Source organism: Aotus nancymaae, unplaced genomic scaffold (genome assembly GCF_030222135.1).
Source record: "Aotus nancymaae isolate 86718 unplaced genomic scaffold, 86718_ANA_hifiasm-v0.15.2.pri h1tg000038l, whole genome shotgun sequence".
NCBI lineage: Eukaryota > Metazoa > Chordata > Mammalia > Primates > Aotidae > Aotus > Aotus nancymaae.
The window spans coordinates 691,362-710,029 of NW_026988452.1; the positions used below are offsets into that span (position 1 = coordinate 691,362).

The 18,668-nt window shown below is 51.8% G+C and overlaps 1 protein-coding gene and 1 non-coding gene across 3 annotated transcripts; both read right to left on the bottom strand.

Annotated features, from left to right (window-relative positions):
- Nucleotides 1-5,508: 5,508 nt before the first annotated feature.
- Nucleotides 5,509-14,313, bottom strand: TM4SF19 (transmembrane 4 L six family member 19). 2 transcript variants are annotated; one of them, XM_064384787.1, is made up of 5 exons: nucleotides 14,266-14,313; nucleotides 9,483-9,684; nucleotides 9,078-9,155; nucleotides 6,390-6,559; nucleotides 5,509-5,950 (listed from the first exon to the last, which is right to left on the bottom strand). In XM_064384787.1, the coding sequence occupies exons 2-5, from the start codon at nucleotides 9,681-9,683 to the stop codon at nucleotides 5,770-5,772; spliced, it is 630 nt and encodes a 209-aa protein (XP_064240857.1). In that variant the 5' UTR covers nucleotide 9,684; nucleotides 14,266-14,313; the 3' UTR covers nucleotides 5,509-5,769. The 2 variants fall into 2 exon arrangements, with proteins under 2 accessions (XP_064240857.1, XP_064240858.1); XM_064384788.1 differs by having other exon boundaries at nucleotides 5,517-5,950; nucleotides 6,394-6,559.
- A 2,908-nt stretch (nucleotides 14,314-17,221) lies between these two features.
- LOC135268177 (U6 spliceosomal RNA) lies at nucleotides 17,222-17,328 on the bottom strand. The gene has a single exon (XR_010336458.1). It is a non-coding gene; the product is annotated as a U6 spliceosomal RNA (small nuclear RNA).
- Nucleotides 17,329-18,668: the final 1,340 nt, after the last annotated feature.

Sequence of the window (18,668 nt, forward strand, 5' to 3'; positions counted from 1 at the left end):
GGAGGTTGCCGTGAGCTGAGATTGCGCCACTGCACTCCAGCCTGGCGACAGAGCAAGGCTCTAGCTCAAAAAAAAAGAAAGAAAGAAGGAAGGAAGGAAGGAGACTTAGGGTGCATTCCCTGCTTTTTTTTATATTTGTAATTTTTTTTAGACGGAGTCTCGCTCTGTCACCCAGGCTGGAGTGCAGTGGCGCGATCTCGGCTCACCGCAACCTCCGCCTCCCGGGTTCTAGCGACTCTCCCGCCTCAGCCCCCTGAGTAGCTGGGACTGCAGGCAGGCACCGCCACGCCCGGCTAATTTTTGTATTTTTTGTTAGTAGCGACGGGGTTTCACCGTGGTGGCCAGGCTGGTCTGGAACCCCTGACTCAGGCGATGCGCCGGCTCGGCCTCCCACAGTGCCGAGATCACAGAGTGACTCCCTGCTTATAAGCAGCATGCTGGTCCCGTTTTAGAAGACTGCTGTATCTTGGCCTCTGCTAGCCTCAGAAACTACGGCCGGACGAGGTAGCTGCTGTCTGGGATCCCAGTTTACTGGGGAGGCCGAAGTGGCAGGGATTCCTTTTTTTTTAAAAAAAAAAAACTTGAGACAGGGTCTTGCTCTGTTATTCAGACCGGAGTGTAGTGGCACACGCACCGCTCACTGCAGCTTCGACCCACGAAATCCTCGCACCTCAGCCTCTGGAGTAGCTGAGAATACAGGCGAACACCACCACGACTGGCTAATCTTTTTAATTTTTGTAGAGACAAGACAGGATCTCGCCATGCTGCCCAGCCTCGTGGGCTCAAGCGATTATCCCACCCCAGCCTTCCAAAATACTAGGATTACAGGCATGAGCCACCACCCCCAGCTGAGATATTGTCCTTTGAATCCCTGTCAGGTTCTGTGATATAACTATGCAGTTCCTGAGAGAATGGAGGCAAGAAAGTCAGCTAACCACTGAATTGTCTTCGTGCCAAGGACTGACCTCACCTTGGGTTCCTGCTGACCCATCAGAATAGGGCTGAGCCAGGATGGGGCTTGCAGAGATGTGTGTATGAGTGTGCAGGCACTTGTATGTGCATGCCTAACATCCAAAATTAGACAAAAATTATCTTTTTTTTTTCTGAGATAAGAGTCTTGCTCTGTCGCACAGGCTGGAGTGCAGTGGTGTGATCTCGGCTCGCTGCAACCTCCGCCTCCCGGGTTCAAGCCATTCTCCTGCCTCAGCCTCTGGAGTAGCTGGGATTACAGGCGTGTGCCACCATGTCTGGCTAATTTTTTGTATTTTTAGTAGAGATGGTGTTTCACCGTGTTAGCCAGGATGATCTTGAGCTCCTGACCTCGTGATCCGCCTGCCTCGGCCTCCCAAAGTGCTGGGCTGACAGGCATGAGCCACTGCGCCTGGCCATAAATTATCTTTAAGTTCTCTATTAGTTGTGTGGAGGTGTCAGTACCTTTCCCCAGCAAGAGAAACGTCTGCGTATCATGCACATCCTAACCATGACTCTGAAACTAAACCAGCCAACAGGCAAATGGGAGAAACGCGGGTGAGCTGCTCGGATGCTGTATGCCGAGTGTGATGTGCTGTCTAGACTTGGAGATTCCCTTCCTGCCCAAGAGGCTGTGCCTCCCTGTGTCTCCCACAGGCCTCTCTGTCTGCGGTCCCCACCCCAGCAGGCACATTAGGCCAGCACCCCTGGAGAGGAAAGGAGAGGTGGCGTTTGAAGGGACCTGCCTTCTGCGAGCTCTGCTGGTTGGACTGTCATATGACAGAACTGTGCCTCTGAGCCCGGGAGAGTGAGGGACCCTGTGTTCTGGAGGCCTCCAGTGCTTCAGCAGCTCCTCACTGACATGGAATAGTGCTGGAATCAAACTGGGATCTCAGGGACCGAGGAGGGGTAGAGCAGCACCGGGCCCACGTTCCCTTCCAGCATGGGATCTCGGGGACCGAGGAGGGGTAGAGCAGCACCGGGCCCACGTTCCCTTCCAGCATGGGATCTCGGGGACTGAGGAGGGGTAGAGCAGCACCGGGGCCCACGTTCCCTTCCAGCAGAGCCTGGGTGCTCTTTGTTTCTGGGTGTGTTTGTTTGCTTGGTTGGTTTTTTCCCCAAGACGGAATCTCCCTCTGTCACCCAGGCTGGAGTGCAGTGGTGTGATCTCAGCTCACTGCAACCTCCGCTTCCCAGGTTCAAGTGATCCTCCTGCTTCAGCCTCCCAAATAGCTGTGGTTACAGGCATGCACCACCATGCCTGGCTAATTTTTGTATTTTTTGTAGAGATTGAATTTCACCATGTTGGCTAGGCTGGTCTCAAACTCCTGACCTCTGGTGATTCACCTTGGCCTCCCAAAGTGCTGGGATTACAGGTGCGAGCCACTGCTAAGAAGCTGGGGTTGTCTAACTCATTTCTGGGACCTGCCCACCACTTTTCTTGCCAGGTTCTTCCCAGGCTGCTTCTGCCTGCCTTGTCCTCTTCCTGCCATCAGACCATACTCTCCCACCAGCATCTCCTTATTCCACTCTGACTCTTCTCACCACCCAGGACCAAACCTGACTGAAAACCCCAAAGTGGGAGAGGAGGAGGCTCTGCCTTCAGGTGCTGTGTGAGAAGCAGCTGTGAGGTCGGGCACGCAGGCTCACGCCTGTAATCCCACCACTTTTGGAGGCCAAAGTGGGCGGATCACTTGAGGTCAGGAGACCAGCCTGGCCAACATGGTAAAACCCCAACTCTACTAAAAATACAAAAAAATTAGCCAGGTGTGGTGGCGCGCGCCTGTAATCCCAGCTGCTTGGGAGGCTGAGGCAGGAGACTCACTTGAGCCTGGGAGGTGGAGGTTGCAGTGAGCCGAGATCATGCACTGCACTACAGCCTGGGTGACAGAGCCAGACTCCGTCTCAAAAAAAAAAAAAGCAGCTACGGCATCACAGTTCATCACACTAGCCTGTGGAGCCCTCCTGTGTCTCTGAGTATGCTGTTGTTTTTGCTGGGAAGCCCTCCTGTCCCTCTCTGCTGGGCTGACTCTCCAAAGAATCAACTCAGGTGCCAGCGAGGCCTTCCTTGAGTTCTTCCGGGGCCTCTCCCTGGGCATTCGCTGTTGCGCCTGCGTGAGCTCTAACATGGCCCTTAGCATATGATGCTGGAATCATTGGTAGATGTTTGTTCCCGACCTAAACAAGAGCTCAAGGGCAGGGCAGCATCTGAGGGCAAGGACCCTGTCTTAGGCACCTTTGGATCACAGCGTATATGGCAGTGCCAGGCACAGGGTGGGTACTCATTATATGCTATTTGGGTTTTGGACGGGTTGTTTTTGGGCAGGGTGTCCTGTTACCCAGGCTGGAGTGCAGTGTGGTGATCACAGCTCACTGCAGCCTCAGCCTTCCAGGCTCAGGCGATCCTTCCACCTCAGCCTCCCAAGTAGCTGAGACCATGGCACGAACCACCATGGTTGGCTAATTTTTTAATTTTTTGTAGAGACTGTGTGTTAGGTGATTCTTGCACTGCTCTAAAGAAATACCTGAGACAGGGTGACTTTTTAAGAAAAGATGGCCGGGCATGGTGGCTCACACCTGTAATCGCAGCACTTTGGGAGGCCAAGGCAGGTGGATTGCTTGAGGCCAGGAATTCAAGACCAGCCTGGCCAACGTGGCAAAACCCCGTCTCTACTAAAAAAAAAAAAAATACAAAAATTAGCCTTGTGTAGTAGCAGGCACCTGTAATCCCAGCTACTCAGGAGGCTGAGGCAGGAGAATTGCTTGAAGCTGGGAGGCGGAGGTTGCAGTGAGCCAAGCTCACCACCATGGCACTCCAGCCTGGGCGACAGAGGGAGACTCCATCTCAAAAAAGAAAAGAGATTTAACTGGCTTACGGTTCTGCAGGCATTACAGGAAGCATAGCACCCACATCACTCACCTTCTGGGGAGGCCTCAGAGTTTTACCCGGGGCAGCAGGTGAAGAGGGAGGGGCGAGTCCCATGGTGAGAGCAGGAGCAGGAGAGAGAGAGAGAGAGGCCAGAGGTGTCACTCGCTTCTAAATGACCAGATCTCACAGGAACGCACTATCATAAAGACAGCTCCAAGCAGTGAGGGATCCCCTCATGATGCAGACAGCTTCCCCCAGGCCCCACCTCTAGCACTGGGGATCCCAATTCAACATGAGATCTGAGTGGGGACAAATATCCAAACCGTCAGACGGAGGTGGTGTTCCTCCGGCTCCAGCTGTGGAACTCTCTTGAGTGCTAGTGAAGAGAACACTGGTGTATTCGTCTGCCAGGGCCGCCGTTACAGAATACCACGAACTGGGCCGCTTAAGCAACAGAAATTACTTCCTCACAGTGCTGGGGGCAAGAAGCCCAAGACCCAGGTGCCAGCAGCTCTGGTGTCCCCGGGGCCTGCAGAAGGCCGCCTTCCCTCTGTGCCCTCACGTGGCCTTTTTCTTTGAGCCAGTGGAGAGCGCTCTGTTCTCTCTTCCTCTCTATAAGCACACAGGTCCTCCTTAACTCAGGTCCCACCTCATTTAATCTTTTTTTTTGTTCTTTTTGAGATAAGGTCTCCCTATGTTGCCCAGGTTAGTCTCAAACCCCTGGTCACAAGTGACCTGCCCATATCGGCCTTTCAGAGTGCTGAGATCACAGGCGTGAGCCACTGCACCGTCTCATTTAACCTTAATTACTAATTTAAAGGTGCCGTCATGGCCAGGGGCAGTGGCTTATGCCTGTAATCCCAACACTTTGGGAGGCCAAGGTGGGTGGATCACTTGCAGTCAGGAGTTCGAGACCAGCCTGGCCAAAATGGTGAAACCCCTGTCTCTACTAAAAATACAAAAATTAGCCAGGCGTGGGGGCACACACCTGTAATCCCAGCTACTCAAGAGGCCGAGGCAGGAAAATTGCTTGAACCTGGGAGGTGGAGGTTGCAGTGAGCCAAGATCTCGCCACTGCACTCCAGCCTGGGCAATAGAGTGAAACTGTCTGAACAAAAAAAGGTGCCATCACCAAAGACAGTCACATTGGGGGTTAGTGCTCCAACCAATGGATTTGGAAGAAACACTATTCAGTCTGTAATAACAGGGGAACGTGAATTTACAAGATGGAGGTTAGGGCCAGGCACAGTGAGTCATGCCTGTAATCCAGCATTTGGGAAGACCAAGGCCGGAGAATCACTTGAGGTCAGTAGTTCAAAACCAGACTGGGCAATGTAGTGAGACCCTATTTCTACAAAAATTAGCCAGGTGTCGTGGTGTGTGCCTGTAGTCCCAGCTACTCAGAGGCTGAGGCTGGAGGATCGCTTGAGCACATGAGTTCTAGGTTACGGTAAGCTATGATTGTGCCACTGTACTCCAGCCAGAGGGACAGAGTGAGACCCTGTCTCAACAAAAACAACAAAAAGGGAGCTGGGGGTCGGCTGCTGACGTCGTCTTAACTTCACTGTGTGCTTTTGTGTAGAAACCTGTCATCTTCTGCCAGCTCCGCTTCTCTATGTGTAACAAATGGCCACGTATGTGGGATTGTCAAGAAGCGGAAATGAGATCACGGCTGGAGGACATTTTATGGACTATAAATACCTACACATTTATAATGACTTAATTATTTATCCTATCCATGCATCACCTGGAAGTTTACAACGTGATTTAAAATGCATTTTATTATTCGACCTACATGTGGTGAATTTTGTTGTTATTCCAGGGATGCCTAAAGGGGAAGCTGATTTATAATTCGTACCCACTCTTTGTAGAAAGGACTCAAGGCGGCCCATGATGAAAACACCCATGCTTGAAAGTGAAGATACTGCCTGTCACTTCTCACAGAGGCTGCAGAAAAGGCCCAGGAAGCTGTTGATGACGTGAACGACCACCAGAAGAAGCTGGAGCAGGCTGATGCACAGCAGGGCGGAGAAGAAGGCCACATGCCAGACAACAGCTTTAGAGGGTTCCAGGCAGACGGAGCTCCAGAGCAAGCGGTCATACAGATAATTCCTATCCCAAAAAATAAGGAGACCAGGGATTGGGCGACAAGGAAGCCAAACAGGCAACCCCAGTAGCAAACTGGACCTCCCCTGACTGGGTCAGAGGGCCGGGCGCTCCCCTGACTGGGTCAGAGGGCCGGGACCTCCCCTGACTGGGTCAGAGAGCCGGGGGCTCCCCTGACTGGGTCAGAGGACCGGACCTCCCCTGACAGGGTCAGAGGGCTGGGGGCTCCCCTGACTGGGTCAGAGGGCTGGGCCTCCCCTGACTGGGTCAGAGGACTGGGCCCCTGAGGGTGACTGTTACTGCTGCGTTTGCAATTTTCTGAGCATCAGAGAAGCAAGACGCTAGAATGTGTGACCCAAAGGAGCTTGTAGTTCACCTGTGTGTCTTTTTGCCTCTCTCCCTCTCTCTCTGAAAAGACTACAAATCCAAGCCTCTGTCCATTTACCTACTATGCAGGTCTTTGAATGGGTAACCATATTTCCAAGCTTGTGTCTGATTGAAGGATGAGACATCAAACATGCAAAAAGGACCATCCTTCAGAGCAACTCCGGAAGTGACAAAGCAAATCAGGGCTCCAAGTGAAGCCAGGCCACTTGACAGCAGACCAGCGAGCACCTGCGGAGGGAGGCAGAGACGGCGAGCTGAGATGGAAGGGTCGCCTCCGGGGAGCCTGTGGGGTGATCTGCACAGCTCTAACTTCCGTCCTGTCATGTGGGGAGGGGGAGGGGGCATTTCTATCCATGGCACCCCCTTTCAAGCATAACCCAAGGTGGGGAGGCCAGTAAGGGCTTCTAGGTAGAGCCAGGAAGGGCTGGGAGAGAAAGGACCGAGGAGAAACACAGGCACTTGGCTCTGGCCCAGCGAGTTGGGAGGAGCTGCTCAGCAAACCTGTGTGCAGATCGCAGCCATTAGCCTCCGAGTTAAAGAGGCAGATTCGTTATCACAGGCCCACCTCTGACTCTTCTACGGAAAAGCTGCATTTTGAAAAGTTCCAGCCACCCAACTCTGATTCTTCTCTTTTTCAAATCAAGTATAAAAGGAAGGAAGGGAGGGAAGGAAGGAAGGAAGGAAGGGAGGGAAGGAATGAAGGAAGGGAGGGAAGGAAGGAAGGAAGGAAGGAAGGGAAGGAATGAAGGAAGGGAGGGAAGGAAGGAAGGAAGGGAGGGAAGGAATGAAGGAAGGGAGGGAAGGAAGGAAGGAAGGGAGGGAAGGAATGAAGGAAGGGAGGGAAGGAAGGAAGGAAAGGAGGAAAGACGGGAAAGAGAGAAGTGGGAGGGAGGGAAGAAGGCAGAGAAAGAGACAGAAGCTGCAGCAAAGCTCTGACATGACCCCACCTCTGTCCCTGCGTCCCTCCACCAAGAGCTCCCTTGGTGATCAGTGTGAGCTCTTGCTGCCCTCCGGAAAATAACTGTTTTTCCTTCCTTGGCAGGTTTCCAGCCTGCTTCCATAGTGGCTTCTTTCTTAGGGTTCTAGATTTTTTTTCTCCCTCCTCCAAAAATGTGTATTTTAAAAATCTGAATAACATCGAGAATTTTTCTGCAGAGTCATGGAGTCGTTTTCCCACTGATGTCAAGCTGGTTTGGAGTTTGGCGGGATCAGAGAAAGGTGCGTAGTAAGTTTGGACTCTGAGATGAAAGATTCAAGATGCATTAGTAAGCCTAGGGCAGTGGTCACCAAAATGGGGTCCCTGGCCCAGCTGTCCCATCACCTGAGAACTTCTTAGACATGCAAAGCCTCCTGCTCCACCCACTCCTGAACCAGAAAGTCTGGGGAGGGAGCCCAGCAACGCTGCTCTAGCAAGGCCTCCAGGCGATTCTGATGCACATTCAAGTGTGAGAACTACTTGCCTCAAGGAAAACCAGAGGTGACAGAACGGACTGCGAATGAAATTGTTTATCTTATTTTATTTTATTTTTTGGAAACTGAGTCTCACTCTGTCACCCAGGCTGGAGTGCAATGGTGCAATCTTGGCTCACTGCAACTTCCGCCTCCTGAGTTCAAGCGATTCTCCTGCTTCAGCCTCCCTAAGCTGGGATTACAGGTGCACACTACCACGCCCAGCTAATTTTTGTATTTTTAGTAGAGATGGGTTTCACCATGTAGGCCAGGCTGGTCTCAAACTCCTGACCTCAGGTAATCCACCCACCTCAGCCTCTCAAAGTGGTGGGACTACAGGTGTGAGCCACCTCGCAGCCTATATTTAATTTTTTAACATGTAACTCTGAGTCAGTGGGCTTCCCAGCATGTGGGCTGCAGATATCAGAGCAGGCTGTGGAGTTACCGTAAGGCCACAGGTTCATGTCTGAGACCAAACGTGTGTGTCACACACATATACTGAGCTCTTTCAAGTTTATACAGTTGCTGCTGTAATTCATAAAGTATAAATTTATTCTGGGCCTCAGTTTCATTATCCGTAAAATGGTGGGGTTATATTAGAATCTAGTGATTAGGTGATCTCTGGAAAACTTTTCTAAGAAAATCTTAGTTAAGCCGGGCGCGGTGGCTCACGCCTGTAATCCCAGCACTTTGGGAGGCCGAGGCGGGTGGATCATGAGGTCAAGAGATCAAGACTATCCTGGTCAACATGGTGAAACCCCGTCTCTACTAAAAATACAAAAAATTAGCTGGGCATGGTGGCACTTGCCTGTAATCCCAGCTACTCAGGAGGCTGAGGCAGGAGAATTGCCTGAACCCAGGAGGATGAGGTTGCGGTGAGCCGAGATCGCGCCATTGCACTCCAGCCTGGGTAACGAGCAAATCTCCGTCTCAAAAAAAAAAAGAGAAAAAGAAAATCTTAGTTAAAATAACTAGGAAAATTTCTGTCAATAACACATGATTAGTGTCATAACTCATGTCCATGTGTCCAGTAGGCTAAGAATATAACAGTTGCTCGCACTGCTGCAGGCATCTGTGGTTCACTGAGCACTGCTCCCTTGACTTCAGCTCCCAGTCTACAGATGAAGACCTGAAACTGGAAAGATTAAGCAACTTGCCCAAGAAATTAGCATTATTGAGGGTCACAGTCAGGACCTGACTTCAAGCCCCAAGACCAAAATCGCCTGTTTCCCACTCTGCCTCTCGAGTAGTAGAAGTGGGGACATTCCGGTGCTAGGAAGTGGAACCTGGTGCTTACACTGCGACAGAGCCCGCTCTTCCTCAAGCAGCCGTATCTCCAGCCCGTCAAGGAGATGAGGGTAGCTGCAGTGAGTACCTGGAGGAGAGAGAAGAATGCTGACATTGGGAAATTCACTTTTCCAGCTGTTTCTGGCTGCTGCCCACAGCTATTGAAATAGAGTGGCTGGGCACCTCACATGAACTCCGGGGACCCAAGTTTCGATGACTAGCCTGATCTAACACCCTGGATGTTGACCTCCCCCCCGACCTTCCTGGTGCTGTCTCTTAGAGCCTCTACAGACCCAAGACCAGCTTGTTAGAATAAACTTTTCTCGTAAGGAATCAAAACACTGCCCGTGCCACCTTCCTGCTCCAGCCCCGGAGAACTCTGGGAGTTCATATTCAGGGAACCCCAGGGACTTACCATGAGGCCTCCTCCCCAGAGCCCAGTTCCCAGCATGGCATGCCTGCCAACGAGGCCCCTCAACAGGTAGGTCACATCCCAGTTAGGAAAGAGGAGTGCCATGTTGGCCCCAGCAGCGAACAGGGCTGCAGTCCCAAGGCTCAGCCCTAGGATCTGGGAGCAAGTCCGTGAGCAAGCCAGCGTGCAGAGAGAGGACAGCATCCTGGAACAGAGAGACAGAGTCATGGCAGCTCTGCTGCTGGGGGCGTGGGGTAGGGGAACTCCAGCAGCATGTGACGGGTGGGGGCAACAGAAACCGTCACCTCCCAGGGTTTGACCAGTGAGAGCCAAGGAACTTGCTTAAAAACTCTACTCCTGGCCAGGCGTAGTGGCTCACACCTGTAATCCCAGCACTTTGGGAGGTCGAAGCAGGTGGATCACAAGGTCAGGACTTTGACCAGCCTGGCCAACATGGTGAAACCCTGTCTCTACTAAAAATACAAAAATTAGCCGGCATGGTGGCTCATGCCTGTAATCCCAGCACTTTGGGAGGTCGAAGCAGGTGGATCACGAGGTCAGGACTTTGACCAGCCTGGCCAACATGGTGAAACCCTGTCTTTACTAAAAATACAAAAATTAGCCGGGCGTGGTGGTGCACGCCCAGCTACTCAGGAGGCCGAGGCAGGAGAATCGCTTGAACCAGGAAGGCAGAGGTTGCAGTGAGCTGAGATCATGCCACTGTACTCCATCCTGGGCGACAGAGTAAGACTCCATCTCAAAAAAACCCAAAACAACAATAAGAAAAAACCTCTGCTCCTTCTAAATCTTCCCCAGTGATTAAGATTGAATTGCTTCACTTTCTGCAAACCCTGCCCTCACAAACATAGTTTATATCCCATCATACGGACCTCGTGATCCCCTGCCTCGACCTCCCAAAGTGCTGGGATTACAGGCACGTGCCACCATGCCCGGCTAGGTTTTGTATTTTTAGTAGGGAGGGGTTTCTCCATCTTAGTCAGGCTGGTCTTGACTAGAAATACAAAAATTGGGCTGGGCACCCAATTTTTGTATTTCTAGTGGAGATGCATTTTCGCCATGTTGGCCAGGCTGGTCTTGAACTCCTGGTCTCAAGAGATCCGCCTGCCTTGGCCTCCCAAAGTGCTGCAGTTACAGGCGTGAGCCACTGCGCCTGGCCAGACTATAGTTTATGGTAAAGAAACTGGTGCCAGACAAAATGCCGAGCAGGCTGTTTAGTTTGGGGATATGATTTGGCCCCCTCTCCCTCACCCTAGCCTCACCGCGCTGTGACCTTTGCTTCCTGTAATCTCAACCCATGCTCATCTCTGCCCCTCCCCACAGGGAACTTCCTGCTGCCGTTCTGTTTCGTTATGGTGAGCTGTCTTGACTGCATGCCCTGTCCATTGGGTATTAGCCCTCTAAGCCATGGCTCTCACAGTGAATGAGAGTACTTGTCCCAGATGAAAGGGAGTTCAGGTCTCAGCAGAGGGGAGCGGTGCACTGGTAGGGTGGAGGTAGGATATGAAAGAACAGTGGCCCTTACCCCGGGTGCCCAAGGGTCCTGGTGCAGGGTAGGGTCAGGAATTGGGGGGATGGTGTGTCTCTTCCCCCATCAGCCCTCTGGCTGGCAGACCCCTGGACTCCCCAGTCACAGCAAGGAGCCTGTCCTGCTCTTGGGAGCAGGGCGCCTGTGGGGAACAGCCCTCCTCATAGCCTGCCCACCTGCTGCGATGCCAGCACATGTCCCAGCAGCCTCCCTCCGAGAATGGTCCCACAGTGCAGTGCAGGGCTTTTTGTGTGTAATTCTGTGTTGAGGCAAATTAACCACCCAGGGTGATAGCAAGTCACAACTTTAACCCACTGCCCCCTCAAATGACTGACAGGGACCCAAGGAAAGATGGGTGTGTGGTTGGCCTTTCAAGTGTGTGCTCTAGATCATGGGACCAGGAGGCACCCTTGTGCAGGAATGCATTTAGTGCCTTCAAACCACACCACCTCTGAGAAAGGACTGGCCACACATTTCACCAACATCAAGCCCCTGACAATCTCTTCTTTTTTTTTTTTTGAGATGGAGTCTTGCTCTGTTGCCCAGGCTGGAGTGCAGTGGCATGATCTCGGCTCACTGCAATCTCCACCTCCTGGGTTCAAGTGATTCTCCTGCCTCAGCCTCCCGAATAGCTGGGACTACAGGCACGCACCAACACGCCCGGCTAATTTTTTGTATTTTTAGTAGAGATGGGGTTTCACCATGTTGGCCAAGATGTTCTTGATCTCCTGATCTGTGATCCACCCACCGTAGCCTCCCGAAGTGCTGAGATTACAGGCGTGAGCCACTGTGCCCTGCCTCCCCTACAATCTCTTCTACAGAAAGTTTTCCTATCAGAAAAGTCTTAAAGGGGAAACTAAAAAGGATGAACAGCAGAGGGAAAACCAGCAACTGGAGCATGGCCTTTTGGATGAGTGGCATTCAGAGAACCCTGGCTGCCCGCCAGTAGAACACTAAAGTACTTGCTGCGCTGTGGCTTCGTTTGAATTTTGCCTCATCTTCCTGATTTTATTCCCCCAGAAATTATAGGATTCAGAGAAACGCTTCCAAAAATGTGAACCAGGAGGTTAGCAAAAAGGTTAGCTAACTTGATATCTGAAGAGGCAAACAAGATCAGAAGGTAAAATCTTAAAACCAGGCTGTTGGGGAGTCCCTTGCTCTGTCCTGAGATCCTGCTAGGTGAACAAATCATCCGCTAGATGTCAGGGCAACAACAGAAGTGACTGGCTAATCAGTGGGACTCAGCGGCTCACACCTGCAATCCCAGCACTTTAGGAGGCTGAGGTGGGTGGATCACTTGAGGTCAGGAGTTTGAGACCAGCCTGGCCAACATGGTGAAACCCCATCTCTCCTAAAAATACAAAAATTAGCCAGGTGTGGTGACAGGCGCCTGTAATCCCAGCTACTCGGGAGTCTGAGGCAGGAGAATTGAAGCTGGAGGCCGAGGTTGCAGTGAGCACTCTCTGTGACAGAGTGAGTCAAAAAAAAAAAAAAAAAAAAAAGAGGTGATGGGTTAAATTACATGGAGGAAGAGACTGCACATTCTCTACATCTGTTTATCTCCCTGGCCACCTAGCAAGCCTTTTCTTTCATTCTTTTTCAGTCAGATATTCATTAAGTGATCATTACCTGACAGGCACTTGCTGGGGGCTAGGGATACAGTGATGAAAAAGTGCAGTCCCTTTTCTTGAGGAGCTTAAAGTCTAGTGGGGACACGGCCAAAGCAAAAAGCACATCTTGTTTTTGAGATGAAGTTTCACTCTTGTTGCCCAGGCTGGAGTGCAGTGGCGTGGTCTCGACTCTGTACCCTCCGCCTCCCGAGTTCAAGTGATTCTCCTGCCTCAGCCTCCCGAGTAGCTGAGATTACAGGCATGCGCCACCAGGCCCGGCTAATTTTAATATTTTTAGTAGTGACGGGGTTTCGCCATGTTGGTCAGGCTAACGAAAATCAATTCTAATGAAGTGTGGTTAGTGTTACAGCAGACATGAGCACGGCCGGAGAGGGCCGCCCACCGCAGTGAAGTCAGATGACCATCAGGTGACGGTCAGGCGGCTGCCACACTCACTGTCTTTCTGAAATAGTAATTGGTCACAGCCAGTGCCAGGGAGAGACGGTCTCCCAATAGATAGAAAATCCCAGAACCTGGTGACCAGCAGCTTCCCGATAAGAGCTCAGGAGCTGGGCGAGTGGGCTCAGGCAGGTGCACTGAGAAACAAAATGGCAGCGTTTAACTGGCATGTGACCTTCCTCTAGAGACGCGCCACTGATGAGGGAAAAACGCCCCAAGTGAGCATGCGCACAGCCTCAGTAACCACACTGCGCATGCGGCCCCTCCCAAGTGCTGGCAGCCGCTGCGCGTGCGGACGGCGCGCCCGAGGGCAGAACGGGGAGACCTGCAGTGTAAGAAACGCGGAGTCAGGGGCCGAGCGGTGACTGGGATCTCTTCCAAGTGCACTTCGCTACTTTACTCCCTCTCATTCCTGCTCTAAAACTTTTTTTTGAGACAGAGTTTCGCCCCGTGGCCCAGGCCGGAGCGCAGTGACGTGACGTCGGCTCGTTGCAACCTCCGCCTCCCGGGTTCGAGCGATTCTCCCGCCGCAGCCCCCCGAGGAGCTGGGAATAGGCGCCCGCCACCACGCCCGGCTAACTTTTGTATGTTTAGTACAGACGCGGTTTCGCCACGTCGGCCAGGATGGCCTCGAACTCCTGACCTTGTGATCCGCCGACCTCGCCTCTGAAAGTGCTGGGATGACTGGCGTGAGCCACCGCGCCCTGCTTCCAGCTCTAAAACTTCTTAATAAACGTTTGTTTCTGCTCTAAAACCTGCCTCGGTCTCTCGCTCTGCCTTAAACCTACTTCTGCCCCTCAGCAGAATCTTTCCCCCAAGAAGGGCGAGGATTGAGTTTGCTGCAGACTCTGGATTCGCGGCTGGTAACAGAACCAGGCAGAGGCTTCCAGCGTAAGTGTCATGGGGCGCATGCGGGACCTCACCCCGGGGGGCAGAAGCAGAACCCGAGCTCATACTTGCTGGACAATGAGACGTTAGGCGGGAAAAGCGTCCTAGGTGTGAGCGAAGGCCAGAAGCTGACAGACGGAGGCCAGGAGAAGGTAAGTGAGAACTGCCCGAAGCCACACGGACGCCAGGCTGCGGAGCGGGGCTCCCCCCGGGGAAGCGTGTAGCTCGTGTGAGAGGCCACGCTGTTCCCTGGCCGCCGCCGCGCCCTCTCATCTCTGCTTACCTGCATCTGAGTCAAGAATCAGAATGTGAGAAAGGCCGCCTCTTCAGAGTGGTCTCCACTCCTGCAGCCCCAGCGCCGGGCTCCAGCCTGGGCGACAGAGTGAGACAGGGCCGGACTCTGGACAGGAGGGCCCGGGAGGCTCTGTCTACACGTAAGGTCACCCAGGCGCGCGTGTGTGCGCCCCACGCCCCTGCCCACAGGCCTGCACTGACAGCGCATCCTCTCCCCGGAGGTGCTGGCCTGCTGACCCACCCTCGGCTCATTTTCATGTGATTCCAAGGCAGGAAGCAGGAGGCGTGGCCTCGTGAGCACCACCGTCCTGATGAGTCACTGGCTGCCCCCGTGAGAAACACCTCACCCTCCGCTGCCCCGGGCAGCGGCGCTTTCCACACCCCAGCTGTTCGGGACCTCATCTGCCACCCCTCGAAGAATCTGAGCTCTTCGGCAGAACAGCACTGAGCAGGCAGCCACCCCTTTTCCTCTCCTAACCTGGCCCTCGGCTGACTCCGTATGTTGCATCGTTCCTGTACTGGACTTCTTTTTTTTTTTTTTTTGAGACAGGGTCTCACTCTGTCGCCCAGGCTGGAGTGCAGTGGTGCGATCTCGGCTCACTGAAACTTCCGCCTCCCAGACTCAAGCAGTCCTCCCACCTCAGCCTCCCGAGTAGCTGGAATTTACAGGCGCCCACCACCACGCCCGGCTAATTTTTATATTTTTAGTAGAGACGAGGTTTTGCCATGTTGGTCAGGCTGATCTCAAATTCCTAACCTCGTGATCCGCCCGCCTCAGCTTCTCAAAAGTGCTGAGATCACAGGCGTGAGCCACCGCTCAGCCTCCTAACTTGTTCAAGCCCCAGGCCACTACCATCTTCTGCCATACTCTCATCAGATTGCTGAGGGTTCTGTGGCCCTCTATGGACCAGCTCCTGAATTCAAGATCCAGTTCAAACATTCCCAGTGAGGTCAGCCCAGATGTCTTTACTCCGAGCTAGGTGCTGCTTTCTCTGTGCTCCCATCGCATTTGAAACATCTAGATATTGTATGGCACTTATACGGTAAGGAGCACAGACCTGAATGATAAAATCTGATGGGTTTTCACACGTACACCTAGGCGAACCGCCACACAAATCCAGACACACGACATCCTTATCCCTTGTCCCCTGTGTTAACTTTCATTTGGCTCTTATAATCACTGATTCGTTTTTAGTTGTTCTTGAATTTCACATAAATGGAACCATACAATCCCCCGCCCTTGTTTCTTTAAACAGGGCTTTGCTGTGTCATTCAGGCTGGAGTGCAGTGGCACGGTCATGGCTCACTGCAGCCTCACCCTCTCAGGCTCAAGTGATCCTCCCACTTCAGCCTCCCGAGTAGCTGGGGCCACAGGCAAGCCCCACCAGCCCAGCTAGTGGAGATGGGGTGTCGCCATGATGCCCAGGCTGGTCTCGAACTCCTGGGCTCAGTGATCCTCCTGCCTCTGCTTCCCAAGGTGCTGGGATTACAGGCGTGAGCCACCGTGACCAGCCCAGTCTCGTTTTTGTGTGTGGCTTGCTTCACTCAATATTCTATATACAAGATTCATCCATGATGTAATTTATTCTTTTTTTATTGCTGAATATTATTGCATTGAATATTACAATTTTTTCTACTTTTTTTTTTTTTTTTAGATGCAGTTTTGCTCTTTTTTGCCCAGGCTGGAGTGCGATGGCGTGATCTCGGCTCACTGCAGCCTCCATCTCCCGGGTTCAAGCAATTCTCCCGCCCCAGCCTGCCGAGTAGCTGAGATTACATGGGCACACCACCATGCCCGGCTGATTTTGTATTTTTAGTAGAGGCGGGGTTTCACCATGTTGGTCAGGCTGGTCTTGAACTCCTGACCTCATGATCTGCCCACCTTGGCCTCCCGAAGTGCTGGGATTACAGGCGTGAGTCACTGTGCCCGGCCAACTTTTTCTACTCTTAGTGGACATTTATATTTTCAACTTTTGCCTGTTATAAGTAATGCCCCTCTGAATATTCTTCTACGTGTCCTCTGAAGGAATTACGCACTGATTTTTCCGGGGATATACCTAGGAGTAGGACTGCCATCACAGGGCAGGTGAATATTTAAGTTTGGCAGATAATGCCAAACAGATTCCCAACGTACTCCTAATTTACACGCCCACCAGCAGTGTGTAACAGATCCAGTTTCTCCACATTCTCACAAACGTTTTTAATTTTAGGCATTGTGTTTACTGTTTTACTCCTTGTGTTTGAATTTGCATCTTCTTGATGAGTAAGCCCTTTTCTTTTTTTGAGACAGAGTCTCTCTGTTGCCCAGGCTGGAGTGCAGTGGTGCAATCTCGGCTTACTGCAGCCTCCATCTCCTGGGCTCAAGCCATTCTTCTGCCTCAGCCTCCTGCGTAGCTGAGACTACAGGCAGTGCTACCACGCCCGGCTAATTTTCGTATTTTTAGTAGAGATGGGGTTTCACCACATTGGCCGGGCTGCTCTCAAACTCCTGACCCTGCCCACCTCGGCTTCCCAAAGTGCTGGGATTACAGACGTGAGCTGTCGCACCCAGCCGAGAAATTACTGATTTTGATTAAGCTCTATTTATCAATTTTTTTTATAGTCAATTCTCTTTGTGTCTGTTTAAGAAATCTTTGCCCACTGTCCACCGCAGTGTGATTCACTTCTTGCCCCACAGCTGTGAGATCCTTGCAGCCAGGGGCTGTATCTTACCCTGCTCTGTTCACTCCGAGCCTCACACAGGGCTTGGAACATGGCAGGAAGGAGCTCAAGAATCACTGAATCCCTGGATGAATGAATGAATTTATGCAATGCCTGAAGTAACACACACAGTCTCTGCACAGAGATTTTACTTCCAATGATGAAAACAGTTACTGAGAAAGCCCCTGATGCACATATATGAGGAGGGATCATTATAACTGGCTACCACAGTTTAATTTTTTCAAATAAAATTGGAACACTTCATTAATTTTCGTGTCATCCTTGTGCAGGGACCATGCTGAACTTCTCTGTATCATCCCAGTTTTAGTATATGTGTTGCCAAAGCGAGCACACAGTTTAATTCTTCTAAACTGTATATGAGCTGCTTTCTATGTAAGAATTTCAGGCCAGGCGCAGTGGCTCACGCCCGTAATCCCAGCACTTTGGGAGGCCGAGGCAGGTGGATCACAAGATCGGGAGTTCGAGATCAGCCTGGCCGATATGGTGAAACCCCGTCTCTACTAAAAATACAAAAATTAGCTGGGCGTGGTGGCACATGCCTGTAATCACAGCTACTCAGGAGGCTGACGCAGAAGAATCACTTGAACCCAGGAGGTGGAGGTTGCAGTAAGCCAAGATCACACCACTGCACTCCAGCCTGAGCAACAGAGCGAGACTCTGTCTCAAAAAACAAAACAAAACAAAACAAAACAAAAAAACAAAAAAAAAAAGAAAACTGGTAAAAAAAAAAAATTTTTTTTTGACAATAAACCATAAAAAAAAAATTTCTTTTTCTTTTCTTTTTCTCTTTTTTTTTTTTTTGAGAAGGAGTCTCGCTCTGTTGCCCAGGCTGGAGTGCAGTGGCGCAATCTTGGCTGACTGCAACCTTCACTTCCCAGATCTTAAGTGATTCTTCTGCCTCAGCCTCCCAAGTAGCTGGGATTACAGGTGCCCACCACCACGCCTGACTAATTTTTGTATTTTTAGTAGAGACAGGGTTTCTCCATGTTGGTCAGGTGGTCTCAAACTTCCGACCTAAGGTGATCTGCCTGCCTCGGCCTCCTACAGTGCTGGGATTACAGGCATTAGCCACTGCACCTGGCCTGAATTTGTTTTTAATCCTTTAAAGTGTCAAATTTAGCGATGGTGATGGCAGCTGTAGGTTTTTGCTCCTTAGGGTAAACTTACGATGATTAATTCGGTGATTACTCTTATGCACAAGACACTTCCGTAAGAAATCATGTGCTTGAGACAAACAGGTCTATTAGGTCCATTTCTTCGTTTCCCTGTGGTAAGCCTTCTAGGGTGACAGAGGCCTGGTCGCTGCCACCATTGCTAAGGCGTTCCCTTTCCGCAGACGTGCTCATCATCGCGGGTGTGGCTCTACTGGAGCCGTGGGCACCTGCTGTGACTTCGTTGGTGATATTCCTAGGGAGGAGCAAGTGGATGTCTGAGGACACAAACCACGAACAGGGCCTGGGGTGAGAAAATCAGTCGTGCCACAGGACGCTTCCTGAGGCCAAAAGATGTTGGAGGCTGCCAGGTGCGTCGGCCCACGGCGGTGATCCCAGCACTCTGGGAGGCTGAGGCCGGTGGGCCACTGGAGGTACAACTGCCCAGGGGGTTCCCCTTGCCCGCTGCCCAGACAGCGCCGCGTCATCAGGACAGGGGCACCGCAATCGAGAAACAGTG

Coding starts and splice junctions, on each gene's coding strand:
- TM4SF19 (XM_064384788.1), bottom strand. CDS start 9,683: ATGCTGTCCTCTCTCTGCACGCTGGCTTGCTCACGGACTTGCTCCCAG. Junction 9,156..9,482: donor TCTGGGGAGGAGGCCTCATG/GTAAGTCCCTGG, acceptor TCTCTCCTCCAG/GTACTCACTGCAGCTACCCT. Junction 5,951..6,393: donor CCCATTCAAAGACCTGCATA/GTAGGTAAATGG, acceptor TTTTTGGGATAG/GAATTATCTGTATGACCGCT.